Below are 18,793 nucleotides of genomic sequence, written 5' to 3' on the forward strand. Positions count from 1 at the left end.
AAGCCTCATCAGGGCACCGTTTAGCAGAGGATTAGGGACTATTACACACACATAAACACACACTGCAAAAACGTAGCCTCATCACCTCATTAATTCAGACCCCAAAAAACCACTTTAACCCAGGTTTAATGTGTGTGTGTGTGTGTGTGTGTGTGTGTGTGTGTGTGTGTGTGTGTGAGACCTGAAGTTCACTCATTCAACTCTCAATCAACTCGTCCATGTTGACTCTCTCTCTCAAAGGAATGACGATGAAGGGCTGACACTGACTTTCCCTCAATTTCCCCTCTCTCTCTCTGTATCTCTCTCAAACACACACACACACACACACACACACACACACACACAAATCTATTTCATTTCACCTCACACTTTTTCTGCTTTAAAGGCCAAAGTTGAAAGCAAAACACACGTCAACGAAACACAAATACAGAATGATAAAATAACCTGGAACTCAGTTGCTGAGAGACATTTTCCAGAAACCACAAAATAACACACACACACACACACACACACACACACACACACACACACACACACACACACACACACACACACACACACACACACACACACACACACACACACACACACACACACACACACACACACAAGCTCTGTCCAAGCAACCCAGCGCTCATACTCGGGCTGAAACCAGAGTTATCAGCTGTGGAGGCAGTGACCCATTCTCTCATCCTCCCATCCCTTCATCCGGCCCTCTTTCATCTCTCCGTCTTTCATCTGATATCTGTCCAGTAGACAGAGAGAGAGAGACAGAGAGAGAGAGAGAGAGAGAGAGAGGATGGAAAATACCACACACAGGAAAAAACAAAATGCAAAAAAATCCCCCCATGTACAGTCACGACAGTCCTTCAACAAGCTGCCTGGGTTCAAATCCGACCTGTGGATCATTTCCTCCAAAATTAAATCTAAAAAAAAAAAACAATTTCTGCAGAAGTCTGACAGCTACCCCCCCCGGCAGCAATTTCAGACATTAATTATTACGATAGAGAAAATGTCACTCTTTATGCTGATGGTCTTGTTTGCTTTTAAAGGTCATAAAAAAGGCATTAGTATTCATTTTATCATATTTCATAGCCAGGTTAAAACTCCTCAGAGGAGCTTTAATGAACATGAAAGCTCTGGATGTAGTAAACTCAGATTGACCACTAAGTGATCATGATCATGTTTGTGAATGGAGGAGTAAAGGACTAGACTGCATTAGTTTACCCTCTGTGTACCTATAAACCTGTGTGATGAATAAATGTAAAAATCATTTTGTTTTTGTCTGAAGGATGACGTCACCTCACCACCTGTGTCTGAAATCACTCACTCACCATCACAACACTATACTCCCCTCTGAAACAGACAATAAATAATTCACTCTGTAGTGAGTAATGAATCAAGAACTCAGACGTGCGTGAGTCACCGTCACGTCATCGGTAACAGGTGGAGAGCAAACCCACATCTGTATCTACATCTGTAAAATGCCACACATTACACTATACGAGAGGAAAGAGCTTTACAGTGTGCACGAGCGGTGCATGAATCATGTGTGTTATGCTCTCATTCTCATCATATCAAAAGAAATATAAGCAAAGCTACAAGTTTAATCAGTCAATATAAAAGAATCTTTAGTAAACCAGACCGACAACTGATCACCGATCACAGCTGCAACACTCGTCAATGCATCCTGTATGATAAAGTTGTTTAGCCTTCATCAACAGCTAGACGTGACAGATATTGTTTATACTCTTTATTTATAGCCCAGAAGTCATTTGTTCCTCATGTTAAACTGTTTTTAAACCTAACAGCACAAGAGAGTCAGGGTCAAAACCCTGGTCTCTGGTCAAAAAGTTCCTCATTTAAATAGAGAAATAAAAAAAATACAATTCAAAAAGAAATTGTGTTTTTCACAGTAAACTGCATAAAAAAAGTTGAGTACTGAAAACTACACACACACACACACACACACACACACACACACACACACACACACACACACACACACTTTCCAAGCCCTAACACAGTGAAAACATAATTTTTATAATAGCAGGTTGAGCAAGTGTTCATTTATAGAAGCACTGTTGCAAAAACTTGAGTCGGTCCAGTTCGCACACATACCTTCTGACCTCTAAAAAAAGAAACTTAACAAGATCCACTTCAGAGGTTCTCAAGAGCCTCTTGTTTTGATTTCCAAAAATAAAAAAAAACACTGTAAGAGGGGGTGAAGAAGTGGGCGTAAGATTTAATTTTGAACAAACAGAATACTGTTGGCTCCGCCCTCTGCGTCTGTGTTTGTCCTGAATGACTTCCATTCGTCTGAGAAATGTGCAGCTAGCTTTTAAGTTTAAGATTTAACTGAGAAAAATGATCATGGAAGCTGCTCTCCTGGATGAAGAATGACCCGGGATCGTCTGCTAAACACATTCACCTCCAGACACACACACACACACACACACACACACTGTGACACACACACACACACGCAGTGAGAGCGGCAGAGGCTGCTTGTCTGCGACAGCTGAGCACAGAGCTGTGCATTGGAGCTGTATTTTTACCTCGGCCCACACGCTGAGCAATATGCCAACTCCTGCATGGCCTTGAGAAACTCCAACACACAAACACACACACACACACACACACATACACATACCCGTACACAACACAGGTCAAACCCAGCCAGCCACCGTAGCGCCCGCGGAACATAAACAACTTTCACGCACTCTCTGAATCATCTGAGCATTTCATTATTGTTCTAGATAAATATATTCAACCGCTGCATATAAATAACAAGCAACCATAATTATTCCCCGGGACCCACAAACGACCGTGACGGGATGTGAGTTCCCACAGTTTTTCAGGAGCGTATAGCAGACCCAGCCCTTTCCCAGTCCTGGAAATCCACGGCTCGGCTTACAGAGCAGACGAGACCGAAAAGGGGTTGGAAGGTGCCTGACGACAACAAACTGCGGTTTTTGGGACGCAAAAGTGGAACGTTTATGTTCTGTGACTGAGGCTATTTTCTGCCTGTGAAACACAAAACGTCAGAGGAGAAACCTGTTTCTCTGTTTCACCGGCTTATACCTCCACTTTTTGGTTCTCACTCGCTTTTTACTTTCTATTCTCTCACACACACACACACGTACACACACACACACACCTCTCCCAGTGGGCAGCAGCTGTTGGAGTGCTAATCTCCATTAGCTACTGAACTGGCTTTCATGTAGAGGGCCGTGTAAAAAAAATCTGTTCTCTCACTCTCCCATCCAAGGAAAACACCACGGCTGCATCACCGAGACAACCAGACTTTTTTTTTTTTTCTTCCTCTTCTTCTTTTCAACGTCTGCTGCAACATATTTCACCGTGTCATTTTAAGTCATAGTTAATATCCTGTACAAGCTTTTTTTCTTGTTCTGGTGGGGAACACACAAACACACCACCGCCACACACACCCACCCCACCAGTCCATCTGAAGGATCTCGCTCCAAAAAAAACCACACACACAGGAACAAAAAAGAACAATATTTAAGTTAACAATGCGGAGCAAGTGAGTGATGTAAAGGGGGAGAAAAAAAAAAATTAAAAAACAGGACTTACAGTCTGTAGAGCTTCGTCGTTCCCAGGAAAAGCAGCTCGGGGAAGACGGCCAGATTATTCCGATTCAGGCGCCTGGAAAAACACGGCATAAATTAGGGAATAAACTCGACGTAGCCTCCTTCCAGACAGTGTGGGTGAAGCGGTTACATGTGTGTGTAATTAGTTTTTATAAAGTGAGAGTCCTGTATCCTGTTAATCATATCACATTATGTGATGGTGTTTTTATTGTAATGCGAGTCTGTGCAGCGAGAGGAAGTATGAAAGAATAAGCAGATTGATGGAGACACTTTTTCTAGACTCACAAAAAACACACAGACTCCGTGTTAGCCCCTGATTTAAGGGGTACAATATGGCTGCCAGACAAACAGTGGACTCTAGAAGGATGATGGGAAGGCAGAGGAGAGGGAGGACGGGAGGGGGGTGAGGGATGGGGGGGGTTCAGATGAGATGAAGGGGAGAGGGGAGAGAGGAGAGAGAGGGGGAGCTTTTTTTTTTTTTTTTTTACCACAAAGGAGGAGGAGAGGAGATGATGTGGGAAAAACAAACAGGCAGTCTGGCCGGACTACCGAATGTGTGAAAAGGACCCCATAGAGTAAACAAGGCCCTCACAGGGGAAGAACTCACAACAACCCGTCATCACACACACACACACACACACACACACACACACACACACACAGAGGAGTTGAGAGAACTCGGCTGAGTTTAATAATCTGGGTGCGATCATTTAACCCTGGTTGAGTGGATTGAAGAGGTTTGTGTGCCTGTGTGTGTAGCTGTGTGTGTGTGTGTGTGTGTATGTGTGTGTGTGTGAGAGAGAGTGAGGCAGCTGAGTGACACAATGAGAGACAGGCTGCTGAAACAGTTTAACCCTGACACACACACACACACACACACACACACACAAACACACACACACTGACTGGCCAAGCGACGGATGCTGTGCTGGCTGCAAATAGAAAAACAAGAGAGGAAGAAAGTGAAAGAATGCACGGCCAAAAAATCTGAGCAAGTGTGTTTTCTCTCTTTGCGGGGCGCCCTGATATCCTAGCGGTTATGTTGCATCCCATGTACGGAGGCCACCGTCCTCGGGTTCAACCTGCGTCTCTTTCCCCGCTCTCTCATAACAGTTTCCAACTCCATACTGCACTATCGATGTTTGACTCAGAGCAATGTTTTGACAGCCAAGTGACCCAAAAGTGATGCAGTCCTGCTTCGATCAACTGAGAGATCTAACCCAAATCAGAACACTCCTTTCTCCTGGTGATATAGAAAAGGTCATCCATGCATTTATGTCTTCCGGACTTCACTATTTTAATGCCCTTTATTGTATCATTAACATTAAAATCCAAAGCTTATTGCAGTTTATTTAAAATGCTGGCGCGGTGTTTTAACACATACCAAGAGAAGTGACCACATTACACCTGCCCTTGCTTCCCTCGACTGGACGCCTCTGAGTTTTAGAATTTATTTTACTACTTGTTTTTGAAGCCCTGACCGCTGCCTGAGCTCCTGCAGCACGGCCTACAAGTGGTTCTGAAAACTCGACTGGTTACAAAAGGTGACCGAGCCGAGCCTTGGCAGTTCATCTCCCTGCCTGGAGATGACAGGCAGGCAAACTCAGTGTATCTCTTCTTCTTCTTCATCTTCTTCTTGTTATTATTGTAGCCCACTTTTACCTGACAAGTCCAGATAAACATCGTATGTCAAGATGTGAAAAGCAAAAATGCAAGGCCTCGATTGCTTGTAACGAATACAAATATCTGCCAAAGCTGCGCTCACATTTTAGTACTTTATTAATCCCTGAGGGAAATTCTGGTTTTACACTCTTTTACATTCTTCTCACACACAAAACATGTATTAGTGGAGAAATGTCAGAGTAGGGCTGCTACACAGGGAGCGCAACAGAGTGGTCGGGGGTTCAGTGCCTTGCTCAAGGGCGCCTTGGCAGTGATCAAGAAGTGCCCTGGCGCCTCTCCGGCTACCAGACCAACTTCCATATTATGGTCCGCATCGAGACTGGCGACCCTCTGGTTCCAAACCCAAGTCCCTACAGACTGAGCTACTGCCGCCCGCTGTGTCTTGAAATAACACATAAAAAGCAAGAATAAGACTGAATAGTTCAATGAAATCGAACTCAAACTCTTCAGCACATTAATACCAGACCGTATTAAAGTGTCACTAATTCCTTTCCAAAACTCCCTCTTTAAGTCTCTCAATGACTTTTTCCTCTAACACCTCATCTATCACATCCCTCTGCTTCACTATAACTCGCTGTGGACTCTCCTTTAATGACGTCACCCCCTCTCCGCTCAGGAGCACGAATAAATGACCGTGCTCGCACACACACGCACACATTCACACCCCCCCCCCCCCCCCCACCACCCGTTACATCAGAGGCCGCTTAAATATTTAACATCCCGCAGAAATGATGTTTCTAAATTATTCACTCCTCTTCCGTTAGCGCCCAGGCTCTGGCGGCTAAGAGCCCCACGTGGTCCCGCGGAGGGGCCCGCTTCCCTCCTGCAGGTCCTGCCCAGCCATGAGCGCCCGTTAGTGGGCTAGACCTCCCCTGGGTGAGTGCAGAGGCTGGTGGTTGGAGGAAGGAGGACAGAGAGGGGGTATGAGCTCATCTGCTTTAAATAGGTGCAATGCTGTCAGACTAGGAGAGTAAAGTCGAGACCAAAACCCGTCTGGTTCCTCTCAGGTGTTGTGCTCTTCATTCACTTCATCATTTTGCTCATAAAGCGAGGGACTGTCTGATTACTCAACATCAATGTGAACACGTTACCTGACATATAATGTCTATTTAAGGGTCAGAAATATATGACACAGGAACACTTCTGAATGAGTCTTGACTCTGATGATTTTTATTTTCTGCCTTCAACTTGTGCATCTCGAGGGACACGGATTAAAAACCCAACACACATGTTTCATTTTATCTTCCTTGAGGGATGACAAAACAGAATTTATGTTACAAAAAGTCTGCAAATGATACAGCTGAGGAGCTCCGAGTCAGATGAAGTCACTCCTCAGCAACTTGACTTTGAATAACTGCTAAAAGCCAGATATAAAAAAAACATTCAGAGTGCAGGAAACATCTTCAAATCACCTGATGTGATGGAAAAAAAAGTCCAAAACGGAAGCAGATGTAATTCCATTCTCAGATTTCAGACAGTTTATTTTCTCTACAAATGTTTCATATTTATATTCTGTTTTTACTCTTCCTGTGCATACATCCGCAAAAGGCAATATATGCCAACTTTAAAGTCTTACTTTCACCATTAATGATGTCGGTCTGGGACAACTATTGAGAAGCGTTGTGAGGTGTGTAGCTAAAAATCCTCCTTATGTATATGACACTGGCGTCAGTAAAATCCCTCGTTTCAGCGTCTGCCTGAAACACTTCATGTCAGCTGCTGTCTCTTTAAGGCCCGCCTCCCCACATGCTCACTTTCCTCCAATTGGCCAGCTCTGTTTGCAGTCGCAGGGACATTTGAGTTAGCTTCCAGGTGGGCGTGTCTTTGAAAGAGCTGCCGGGGTGGGTGTGTCCTTCCACTCCGCTCCACGCTTTGAGTTAACCAGAACCTGACGTCATGGTCTGGTTAAGTCTCACAAATTCTCTTGACGTCTCGTACAGAGCAGAAGGAAATCACGTCCGGGGAGTCCAACAATTTGTTTTTTGTTTATTGTTAGTTATTTGTGACCTCTCAACTCCACCCTCAGTCACAATGTAAGCTACTAACAGCTTCCCTTTCAGTCTCTAATGATGCAAATCCTTTTTTTTTTTTTTTCAATGCAGTTCAAAGATTCGCTGCACAAATGTACTGAGTCCCTTAAAAAGCACTCACAGCCTCAGACTAAAAATTGTGAAGTCGTCTGTCGTGGTTTAGCGGTTTGGACCTGGAGGAATGCACTGAAACACTTCCACAGTCGAGTCACATTAGTCAGAGTTTTGGCTGGTGGAAGACTGAAGACGGAGCAGCCTGTATAGTCTGAGGTGTGAGAAGTCTCTCCAACGAGCTAATGTCACACTGCAGCCGGGTGATAATCCCTGCAGTCATAAACAGATGCTAAAGGCCCACAAACCACACAGTCATCACACACACACACACACACACACACTCCCACAGAAGCCTACAGAGTGCCAAATCTTTATAGATACTCAAATACATACCGACCAAAAAAAGGCAGAAACAAAAAGTCTACAAAAGTTCAACATAGCCAGCCTGTGAAATGCTGTAAATACATTTGTCCCTCACAGTGTGAAGTCCTTCCTATTAGACGGGAGGATTAAGGGTCTCAGGAGGTAAGACATGACAAAAAAATAGGCTGCATTCGTAATGTTTGGAAGATATCCAAGATGGTGGCTGAAGCAGAGTCTGATTTTATCAGTGCTACATGTTGTTGGGCATAAACACAGCTATGGGCAGAAAAGAGTATGAAGCTTCTTTATTGCACCGATCACGAGACGGTCGCATGATGTAGACGTCATTCAACCCCTCTTCCCTCCAGCGCCTGCGGAGAATTTTCCTGACTTTCACCTGCTGCATTCATCAGCTCACCCCGACTTAATGTAGGAGTTTAACTAGGGGGGCTGGGAGGAAAACGTCTACGTGAAAAGTTCTGCCATTTGTGTTCGCTAATGCAGCTTAATCACAGAATTTTCTGTAGTTTTGTGCATGTGTGAAAACACCACAAGATTGGTTCATTCTTAGTCGACCTTTTCCCTTAAACCTGCTTTTAGATCTTGTTTAATGCTTTGGTTCTTAACTCTGATTTTACCTTTGACTATTGCTATTGTTTTTATGGTTTTATTGAAATTGTAGCACTTTGAGATTTTCATTAAATGTAAAGTGCGTTGTAAATAAAATGTATTATTATCATTAGTAGTAGTACTGCAGGCTTACACACTCAGGCTGCAGAAGGAATTATTAAACCAGAGAAACATTTCACTCAAAAAATGTGCACACACTCTTGGTGTTTTCATACTTTTTAACAACTATATTTTCCTGGTTAACTGCATGTTTGAATGCAAACAGCAGAATTGTTCCCCCCAAGTTTAACCAGATTATTTCCCCCAGACAACAAGAAAAAAACGAGCCGGAGGGTTTGTCAAACTACACATTGCATTTATAAAAAGGCTAAAGTTGTGTCATCTTCTGTTGCTTCTTCCACTACTTCTGCATCAATCTTTTCACGACCCTTCATGAGACCCCTCCCCCCTCCTGTCCGACAGGTCTCCAGCTGTGAGGTGCATGTGTGAACAAGCAACTCAGGAAGATTTTCGGCAGACTTAAATCTTAGAGTGCACAAGTGAAAACCTTTTTAAACTCCTTGTTTGTTGTTCAAGCACTTGTGCACGCCCTCGAGTGTATATGTGTTCAGTCAGAGACAAGTCGTCTGCCCTAAACCACGGCCAGGCAGAATCCTGTCTGCTCACCAGATGCTTCAAATCCTTTCCCATCGCCCAAAAAAATCCCCTAGAGTCCAAACTTTTAGGAAACCTTTCTCTGAACTTTGAGCATTTCTCCTTCTTACTGCTGTTTACCAACAAGTATAACAAAATGTCAACTGCTGCACAGACAGGCAGGCGGGGGGGAGGGGGGGGGCAGGAAAATCCATCACGAGTTACATTGAGACGCGGCCGCTGTTGTGGAAATGGCTTTTTTGTGTGTGTCTACACACAGTGCAGACAATTTCAAGCTCTGCTGCTCAATAAAAACGGCCACACACACAAAAAACAACAACTTTGCCCTCAAATGATCAGCGAGAACAATGTTATCACTCGGAGGCTTTAGAGCTAATCATTCAGCGCTAATCCAGTGCTTTTTCTTTGAAATCCATATCCAACCAGGTGGGATCTCCACTACAATTATCTTCAGCTATTCAGACTTTCCAGAGCAGAATCACTTAGCTTGAAGTTTAATTATCTAGTTTGTACTCACTCGCTGATAGACAATCTCCCTACCTGTAATCAGTTGGACTGTTATTCATCCCTGTTAGGATTCTCTTTGACAATGTGATCACTCAATTACAGGCTAATTATGTGAGGCTTTATCCCACCGCTGCTCTCGGAAATCATCGCCTCAGTGCCTGTAATTACTGTTTTGTTTTCTCTCTGCATATCTGCGGCTGTTATCGCCTTCAATCTCGCACCCTTTGAGTCGGACAGCGGGCTGTAAAGCAGTCAGATGTGAGAGGAGGATAAGAGGATCAGGAACTCCTCTTTTTTCCTTTTTCTGCCTCCACGGGGAGAGAGTGAAGAATGTATGACATTCCTATACGCTCGGGACAATAGAGAGAGAGAGAGAGAGTGAGAGAACGAGATGGGTGGGTACAGTGGAAAAACATGAGGTTAAAGAATGAATGAGACGAGAAGGTGTGAGTGGGTGTAGAAGAGTGTGTGTGTGTGTGGGGGGGGAATTAAGATAGAACCAGGACTGACGGAGCAGCCTTGCGTGAGTTAATGCGCATGCATGACTGTATCCTTAGCGAGGGAGGGGTGTGTTTGCGTGCGTGCATGCACGTGTGTGTTATGACATGCCGATCTCCTCCACACCTCCTTGAGCCCCTCCTCCGTACCCCCCCCCAGCTACTGCCCCACACCTGACCCCACCCTGCCCAGCCCTGAAGGGCATGTCGCAAAAAAAAAAAACATGAGAAGAGGAACCGTCCCCGTCCCCTCCCCCGTGGGGGGCAGTCACTGTGGATCACTCAGCCCGGCTTAGGGCCCTCTCCTCTGGGCAGCAGTGCCCAGCAGGCTCCCCTCCAGCCCCCCAAGAGCATGGGGGCCTTTGAAACGAGCCCCTACAAACTCCAGAGTCTGGAGATGTGCCTTTGTCCGGCAGCGGCAGGGGGGCATTGATGACTGACTCCATCTTTGTGTTTGTGAACATGCCGCGCTGACGACGCCGAAAATACAGTTGAAAATCGGCAGTGAGGACAACAGAAAAAAACCAGCCATGTTGTGTCAGAAAGTAAGCTGCTGTCAAAGATGTTTGTTTCCTTCAGAGTCGACACAAAGTGAGCCGGCGTGGTTTTGACGGTAGACATCAAAGGACTTCATCTGCTCTGGCTGTTCACAGGCGTCACTATAGATTACAATAACCAGAAGGTGTCTCTTTGTGCAGAGCGTAATGACTATCAAAGTCTACTGTTCAATATTGCTCTGTGTGTCTGAACATCCTTGAAGTAATTCCCAGATCTGCTTAGCTGGACAGAAACCAAGCATTGGTCTGCATTAAAATCGTGAGCAGATTCCCTTTCATGGAGCTTCTCTCTCGGTCAATAAAAAGAAGCCAAAATGCAGCAGAGAGGAATAAACAGGCACAACACAGCTGAGACGAGAGCAGCGGAAGGAATCAGGGTTTATCTTTTTTATTCCCTGAAAGAATTGATCCAAAACAGCCATGAAAAAGTTTACCTTCAGTTCAATTTGCACTGTATGGTTATACATCTAGCTTTGTGTAGCTCTATGTATAAGCAGGTTTGTCAGGCGTGTTTGTGCAGCGAGGGTTTTTATGCGTCTTTAATAAAAAGCTTGTCACATTTTGCTAAATTCCAGAATCTTATTTTCTTGTATGTTTGGGTAGTTCACACATCAAGCAAAGTTGACAGTCCACACAATGGACATATCAGCAGTCAGAGGTCCACGTCTCCCTTCTGTCTCTCTCTCTCGCTCTCTCTCTCTCTCTCTCTCTGTCACACACACTACCGAGACTTAATTATACCATAACTGCCTCAGGGTCGGATGCTGAATGCCAGTGATTCCAGGCCAACGCCGTAACAACCTCAGGCTGTTGCTCAGTCGCTGCCATGTGACGCATTCTCCAGATTTTCCCCCTCGGACCGAGACGCTGGCAGCCGCATACCATGACATTCAGGTTAAACATTTATGAATTGTATAGGTTTCCGGACAGTTTGATGCATATAAACATGTGTTGCATCTTATCTTAAAGGCCTTCAATCTCAACGTCTCGACCTTGTTAGCCAACTGTAAGAGAGCCACTCACTTCAAGCCACGTATTTTATCGATTTCTGGCTGCTCAAAACAAGTCGTAAAATAAAACACTTTTCTGATCCCAAAAAAAGTCCTAGATTAATCTCTGAGCAGGCTGCGAACTCCAGTGTTGCAAAATGAAGCAAATGTGGAAATGCAAGAAACTGCAGTTCTTTAAGTGTCCACTTGAGGCAGGCTGCAAAAGCCAAGGAATCCCAATTTACACCCATATTAAAATGCCCATTTTACAGCAGAAAGAAACACCTTACAGCCAGGTTCAAAAAACAGATTTTGGTTCAATAACTCATTTCCCCATTGGTTAAAACTGTACCTGGGGTGACCTTTATAATTTAGCTAAATATTTACATAATTGGGGTTGCGGCAGAGTTGGCAGACGGGTGCGTTGTTGCTGTTTGCCAGGAGACAAAGACCCTCCTCTTTGCCCATCTCTAAATTGATCAAAAGTTAGATTGAGATAGCATTTACAAATGGTGACCTCCATTGTTTGGCTTCAAAAATTCCTCAGAAACCAAAGTGTGACATCACTAAGAGAACGTCCATGTTTCATCGTCACAGATTGCCACTGTCTTCCCCCATTTCTCTCTCTGCTACTAAACCTCTTATGGCCTGATGTCTGCGCCCCATTATTCCACCTCCATGTGCAACACATTGCCCTTCGACTGGCAATCTGTGAGCGCCAACAGACTGACACCTAGACCTCATTAACCCCATCTCACACTGGCAATAACCTGAAAAGATCAGGATTTTAGGACTGATCTGATGATAACGTTTGACCAGGCTAGCCTCCATGACATTTAAGCTTGACCTTTCATTTGTTGCCTATCTGTCTGCTGGTTTGCCAACTAGGTCAACGTGAATACTTATGCATTTTAAGGTCCTGAAACATAGGCATACCCAGCAGATACGGAATATAACTCAGTTTTGAAAAGAAAAAGAAAAGAACGGCAGCAGCTTGAATCCTAAAATGTTACTCACAGTCTCTCCAGCTCCTTCAGGTCCTGGAAGGCTCCTCTCTCAATGGTGCTGATTTTGTTCTCCATTAGCTGCCTAGAGGAGAAGCACCAGGACAGAGTGAGACAATAAGAAACTGGACAGAACAAAAAAAGCGTAATGATAGAGAGACTCAGAGTGTGAGAGCTGACACTGTTAGAAGCCAGAGAAAAGGATAAAGATGGCTAGAAGGGGCCACAAATAAGAGGAAGTGGAGGGATGAAGGTGAAGGAGAGTGGGACAGAGCACGAGAGAGGCAGAGAGAGATAAGACGCTGGAGAGAATGGGCAGGGAGAGATGGGGATGAAAGATGGCAGAGGGTGTGAAAGTAAAAGAAATAAAACAGATTGGTGCAGATGAAAGTGATGGGATGTTCAAACAGCAGAGAGAGAAAGAGAGAGAGAGAGAGAGAGAGAAAGAGAGGGGGGACAATCAGCGGCGGGTCGATGGAGTCCCAGAATTGACTCTAAAACGGGCCCATCAGTCGGACAGCGGCTCATCTATCATCCAATTTACCCTCCATCTAACCACATAGCTGTGACTACTCATTCACTTACACTGGCACGACTCCCACAGGAGCACTGTGCTGACCAAGCCCACATCAGCCTCACACACACACACACACACACACACACACACACACACACACCAACACAACTTAATCTTTGCTGCATGGACAACATGCATTATAAGATAGAACATGCCGGTGCGCTGCTATTCATGACATGCTTTCTTTACATTGTTAGTTTCTTAATCTATCATATCAGTGTCAGAAAATGGAGAAAAACAGATCTCCAAGCCTCAAAAGCGGCCATACTTACTGCTTGTTTTGAGAACAAACAAAGTATGACAAAGGACAAAGGAACATCTGCATGCATGTCCATCCATTTTATCAACAACCATTTATTCAGTGGACATGCCATTGGCAGGTGCTAAACACCCAAGTGTTGAATTCTGGGGTTATTGGGCGCGATGGTAGCACTATTCTCTTGGGCCATTACCACTTTTACTACAAGTCTAAGAAAACAAATTCATCTTTTCGAGTATTGCCACTTGTCAAAAATTCAAGATTGGGTCCTGATCTTCTTTATTTTCGTTCATTCCCTCGGCCATCAGGCTCTTAAATCTTGATAGAATGAATATGTCCTGGTATGCATGTCTTGTTTAACGATAAAGTGGTTTATTCCTGTGACTTCCGCTCCAGAGGCCTGTACGCACATTCCTTGAATGTAGTCTCTACAATGTGACCGCGGTGCATCCTTGAATGTCTTGGTTATGTATTTATTGACCTGTTTATTACTGTTATCCTTAAAGTCAGCTTCTCATCTGATTCTCTGTAAATGTATGCATGGTCTGGGTGGACTCACTGTTGAACCCCTGGGATGAATAAAGTTGTCTAAGTCTAACTTTTATGCAATTGTCACCAAATTTGGTATAAAACATTTTTGGACAATGCTCTTTAGTTTAAGAACAGTTGGCTCACAAGGTTAGCTCAAATGTTACTGCCAGGCCCCGTAACAGGAAAGGTTATATCTCCTGATTGCTTTGAGTTATTACATCAACATTTGGTGTATATTTGTAGATATGATGTCTGAGTGACCATGACACAGTTGGTACCATTTGAATGAAAAGTGGCGCCATGGGCCAACAGTTTCTTTTTATGAAGAGATTCTGCTGAAGTTTGGTTTTCATACATAAAAGCATGCAGCCCCAAAGTACTTCACAGGTGAACGACAGATGGGAGATAAAACCAGAAAATGACAACAACAGGTAAAATTAGGAAAGAGTATAACAAGAAAGAAGACAGGAATAAGAATGTTAGGAACAAAATGAAACTAAAAAGGAATAAAAGTGAGTATAGTCAATCTCTATAAAACATCTGGAAGTCAATGAAATACATTAAAATCAGAGAACGTTGGATAAAAAGAAAGAAATACTAACGATAAGCCTACTGTATGTAAAACACTGATAAAGTAATCTCCATCATTCAGTACGTCTGCTTGTACGACCTCATCATTTCTTTACAACCAGTCATGCCATTGACTTCACGCTTGGCTGATGTATTGATAACAACCCAAAGAAGCCCAGTGTCCAGTAAGAAGTCTTTTGGATGAGCACGTCTTGAGAAGGCTTCTGCAGACCAAACGGTTGGCTTGTTAGTACTACAAAAGATTAGCACATATATTTACACATCCGGGTTTTTTCTTTTGAGAAATCCCAAATTTGGCTGAAGAAATAATAAAAACATACATGGAGCAGTACAGGAACTTACCAATAATAATGTTTTCTGGACTAACTAATGGACTTATTGATGCAGCTTTAGATGCAATCCAAACGTTTAAGATTGTGTAACTGCATGCAGGTAGACATGAACACACACACACACACACACACACACACACACACACACACACACACACACACACACAATTAAGGGCATAATCTCTGGAGGAATTTCAACAATGTGTATTCCCTGCCATTCACTTTTAGCAGTTGAATGGCACACACAGTCACACACCCCCCACACAAACACACACAGACAAGCACACACACACACACCCCCCCACACACACACACACACACATACACAGACACACAATAGGAGCATGCAACCCCTGTACCACTCTTAACCTGGATCCATCCCAGGTAAAGAAAAAAAAAAGAAAACCTGTTCTTACTTGACTCTTTCCTTTCCTTTCCTTGCACCCTCCCTCCCTTCCAGCTGCATTCCTCCCTCCGCGGTTACACCTAATGACCGCTATCTCTTTCCCCGTGTGCCCGCTGGTTAAAATAAGCCCCTCCTGACACTTCCACTGGCAGATTAACACGACAGCATTAACAGGTGCCGCTTCTAGTCTGCGCAGACAAACACACACACAACGCCAGCTTCCCACGACTCTACAGACGCAGTGCTGCATGCGGCAGCTCCACGGAGCGTGATGCTCCACAGAGCAGGGAAACAGTTAAACCATGCATGTTGTTGGTGTTTTAGGGGAAAAGTTGTGGAAATTGAAGGCTGTTGCTTCTAGTCAGAGTCGTGAATGAGAGATGATGTGCTTCTGCCTCTGCAAAGCCAAAAAGGGGGGAAAAGAAAGAAAAGAAAGAAAGGGAAAAAATTTAAAAACCACTTACAACACTCGCAGATGTCGCAGTCCTGCAAAATCCGCCTTGGTGATTTTGGTGAGGTTGTTTGCATTCAGATCCCTGCAGAGAAAAATTGAGCAAAAATAAAGATTATCTGTAGCCTATAAAGGAGATTTATGTTAAAACAAGGACGAGGCAGGTGAGCAGAAATGGTTCTTGAAATGTTTGAACTTGATGCTGTGGCAGACGCAGATTTGTCATCTGAGCTGTGGTGGCACATTTTAATTTCATCAGTAAGGGGTCTCAGACTCGTAAAAATGTGGCCTGTTTAACCGAAAAGCCCACTTGTCCAAATCCGTTTTTGATTAACTTGCTGGTCTCCAGACAAACCGATGTGGTCTACGGAGGCTGTGCTAATGCAACAGTGCGAAACCACCAACACAACCACAGCATGCCCCCCCCCCCCCCCAACTTCAGCTCCGCGAGCAGAAAGACAATCCCCACTCTCTGATTAAAGCAATGAGACAGCTTTTTTTTAATGACAATATATTTAAAAATAAAATGATGATTGGCATTTTGCAGCATTTACAGATGAAGGTGGAGTTTCTGACACGTTGTCAAAATGTAGAGCCCTGCGCAAAAAAAAAAAACATGTAGGCTATAGTCCCCAAGGAGAGAAAAAGAACTCCAATACTCTGTCAACATGCAGTTTAGAAAACAGAATACTCAAGTCTAACACATAGACTATTAGTTAAAGATTATCATTGGATAATTCAGACTTGTTTGCAATACATTTTAGGGTTTTAAAGGAAGGGAAGTGGGGACATATTGTCGTAAACTCTTTAAACCCCCTCCTCAAGGGAAGCACAGATTTCAGTGTTCGATTCGAGCAGCAGGCAGTGCACACTTGTTAAGCAGAAATCGATCATATTCCGGGATTTTCCCCTCTGAACTGTGGCCACATGTTGGGGATTTGCTGTGCGCATTTTAAACTGTTGAAGGTACTCACAGTCTCTCCGCGTTGCGGGGTATATTCCTAGGCACGCTGCGGAGCCCTTGGCCGTGACAATCCACCGTGGTCCCGGTGCAGGAGCACTGCGCTGGGCAGGGCTGGCCGTCCGCTCCGCCGGACAGGAGGAGGACCAGGGCCAAAACAGCCACCAGCAGCAGCCCCGGCGCGGACACCGAGGAGCGGCTAGCGGGGCTCACGGCTCCCACCATCACTGCGGCAAGTGGGGGGCCAAATGAAAAACAAGTAAATCTATCAGGGACGTCAAAGATTAGAGCCCTGAAATCCCCCGAAAGAGCTCACCAAAACTCTTAACAACAACGGGACGCCGTGCTCCTTCGCGTTGTCCTCCCTCCGCAGGCGTATGTTTTTTTTGTTTTTTTTAATTTCTCGCTCTGATTTTTACATTTGGGGTCTTCTCAGAGGGGGTTTCGGTGTGTTAAGGGGTTGTGAAGTGGTAATGTTGCCCCCCCCCGGGCAGGGAGAGGGGAGCTCGGTGAGGCGGTGGACCGGCTCTCTGGCTGCGCTACAGCGGCGCAAACTTCCACATGTCCCCGGCATGCGGTGCCCAAATCCCCCCGGCGTGTTTTGCGTTTGGCTTTGCTTCAGCTCACGCACTCACTCAGTTAAGACAGACACCTCGATCCTTGATGTGATCCCAGGAAAACACTCTTACAAACACTTCACACACGCACACACTCCAGGTGAGGCTGTCTGGGTTATTAATTCTCAACACGCGTCCGGAGAGGGAGCAGCGGCAGCGCTCGGTTCTCCCCAAAAAAAAAAAAAAAAAAAAAAAGAAGCTCAGTAGAGGTCACCGTGGAGGAGAAATATTGATCCCGATCATGAATCGATTGCCGGTCAGTGGCATGGGTGTATGCAGCGTGAGAGGGGGGAAGAAAAGCCCCGTGAAAGACCAGCGCGCAATACTATAATCCAACTGAGCGTGGTGCGTCAAAGCGCTGCTCCCGAGAGTGTGTGAGAGAGAGCGGAGAGAGAGAGAGAGAGAGAGAGAGAGAGACGGGAGCGGGCACGTCTGCTACTGCGTCTGTCCAGACAACTCTCTCGCTCTCTCTCTCTCCCACACACAACTACACGCACGCACACAGACGCGCACACACGCTGTGTTTTCCCTCAGCAGCAGGTTTCCAGCAGGCTGTCCGTCAAACAAGCAACAGTTGACCTCGGAAGGAGACTTTTCTTTTCTGCTGCAGTGTCCCCGGTCACCTGATGCATCAGAGAGGAGACGTGGGCAGAGAAAAAAAAAAAACCCTTTCACAGCTGGTTAAAGCTTTAAAGAAACATTGAACCTGTCCCATGATGGACACACAGGTTAAGACTTCTACAGCTTTCACATCGAGGGAAACTGTAATGGATATGACAAATCAAGTTAAGTTAATCTAATCATTTTAAGATCTTTCAGTCTCAATCACAGCAGCTGTGGGCCATATGTCTTATTCAATTATGGGATGTATTTCAATAGGAGCACTTAATGAACTAAAGAGACATTTTAAGACTTTGAGGGGTCAGAGCTAAATGTAGGAAACTCTTCACTCCTTGGATAAAATGGAAATCTAGAAACAATTATTCAAACATATACATGTGTGTATATTAAGTATACTCAGATATGTGATGTTACTTTTACAGTAAATACTCGGTTACAAGTCAAAGTCTTGAATCTTCAATTAAGTAAAATCACAAATCTTTTTTTATACCATCTCTCTGTCTTCGTCCTGCTTTCATTTCAAATGACTGATTTATGGTTTTTGCATGATTAAGGTTACTCTTATCCTAATTTAAAACAGCATCTTCTCTTAATTATTGTTCTAGATAGAGCGAGAAATCTGCCCGGTTACTTTAAACCATAAAAAAGTAAGGTATAATGACCAAACAGTGAATGCTGATACAACTAATGAATTCCACGACTTACCTTTTAATACATCAGGTCAGGGGCGTCGCCTGTGTCCCATGACAAGTCATCACATTGGGCCCCACAGCCTCAGCCAGCCTCCACCCGACCACGCCTTCTTCAGTACTTTCTGATACAATGCTTTTGAAAAGGATACAATGTCTTTTATTTCAATGATCGA

At 44.5% G+C, this 18,793-nt stretch overlaps 1 protein-coding gene across 9 annotated transcripts in view; it reads right to left on the minus strand.

Annotated features, from left to right (window-relative positions):
- Positions 1 to 17,759, minus strand: part of slit2 (slit homolog 2 (Drosophila)) — a 101,967-nt gene extending 84,208 nt beyond the window's left edge. For 2 of the 9 annotated variants that reach the window (XM_065959183.1, XM_065959178.1), the window contains exons 1-4: positions 16,704 to 17,747; positions 15,743 to 15,814; positions 12,596 to 12,667; positions 3,598 to 3,669 (exon numbers count right to left, since the gene is read on the minus strand). In XM_065959183.1, coding sequence (XP_065815255.1) covers positions 3,598 to 3,669; positions 12,596 to 12,667; positions 15,743 to 15,814; positions 16,704 to 16,915 — 428 coding nt within the window. In that variant the 5' untranslated portion in view covers positions 16,916 to 17,747. Of the gene's footprint in view, positions 1 to 3,597; positions 3,670 to 12,595; positions 12,668 to 15,742; positions 15,815 to 16,703 lie in introns of all 9 variants that reach the window. The other 7 variants (XM_065959206.1, XM_065959192.1, XM_065959186.1 and 4 more) reach the window with 7 other exon arrangements.
- Between the last annotated feature and the right edge of the window lie 1,034 nt (positions 17,760 to 18,793).

The sequence above is a fragment of the Labrus bergylta genome, chromosome 1 (genome assembly GCF_963930695.1).
Source record: "Labrus bergylta chromosome 1, fLabBer1.1, whole genome shotgun sequence".
NCBI classification, from domain to species: domain Eukaryota; kingdom Metazoa; phylum Chordata; class Actinopteri; order Labriformes; family Labridae; genus Labrus; species Labrus bergylta.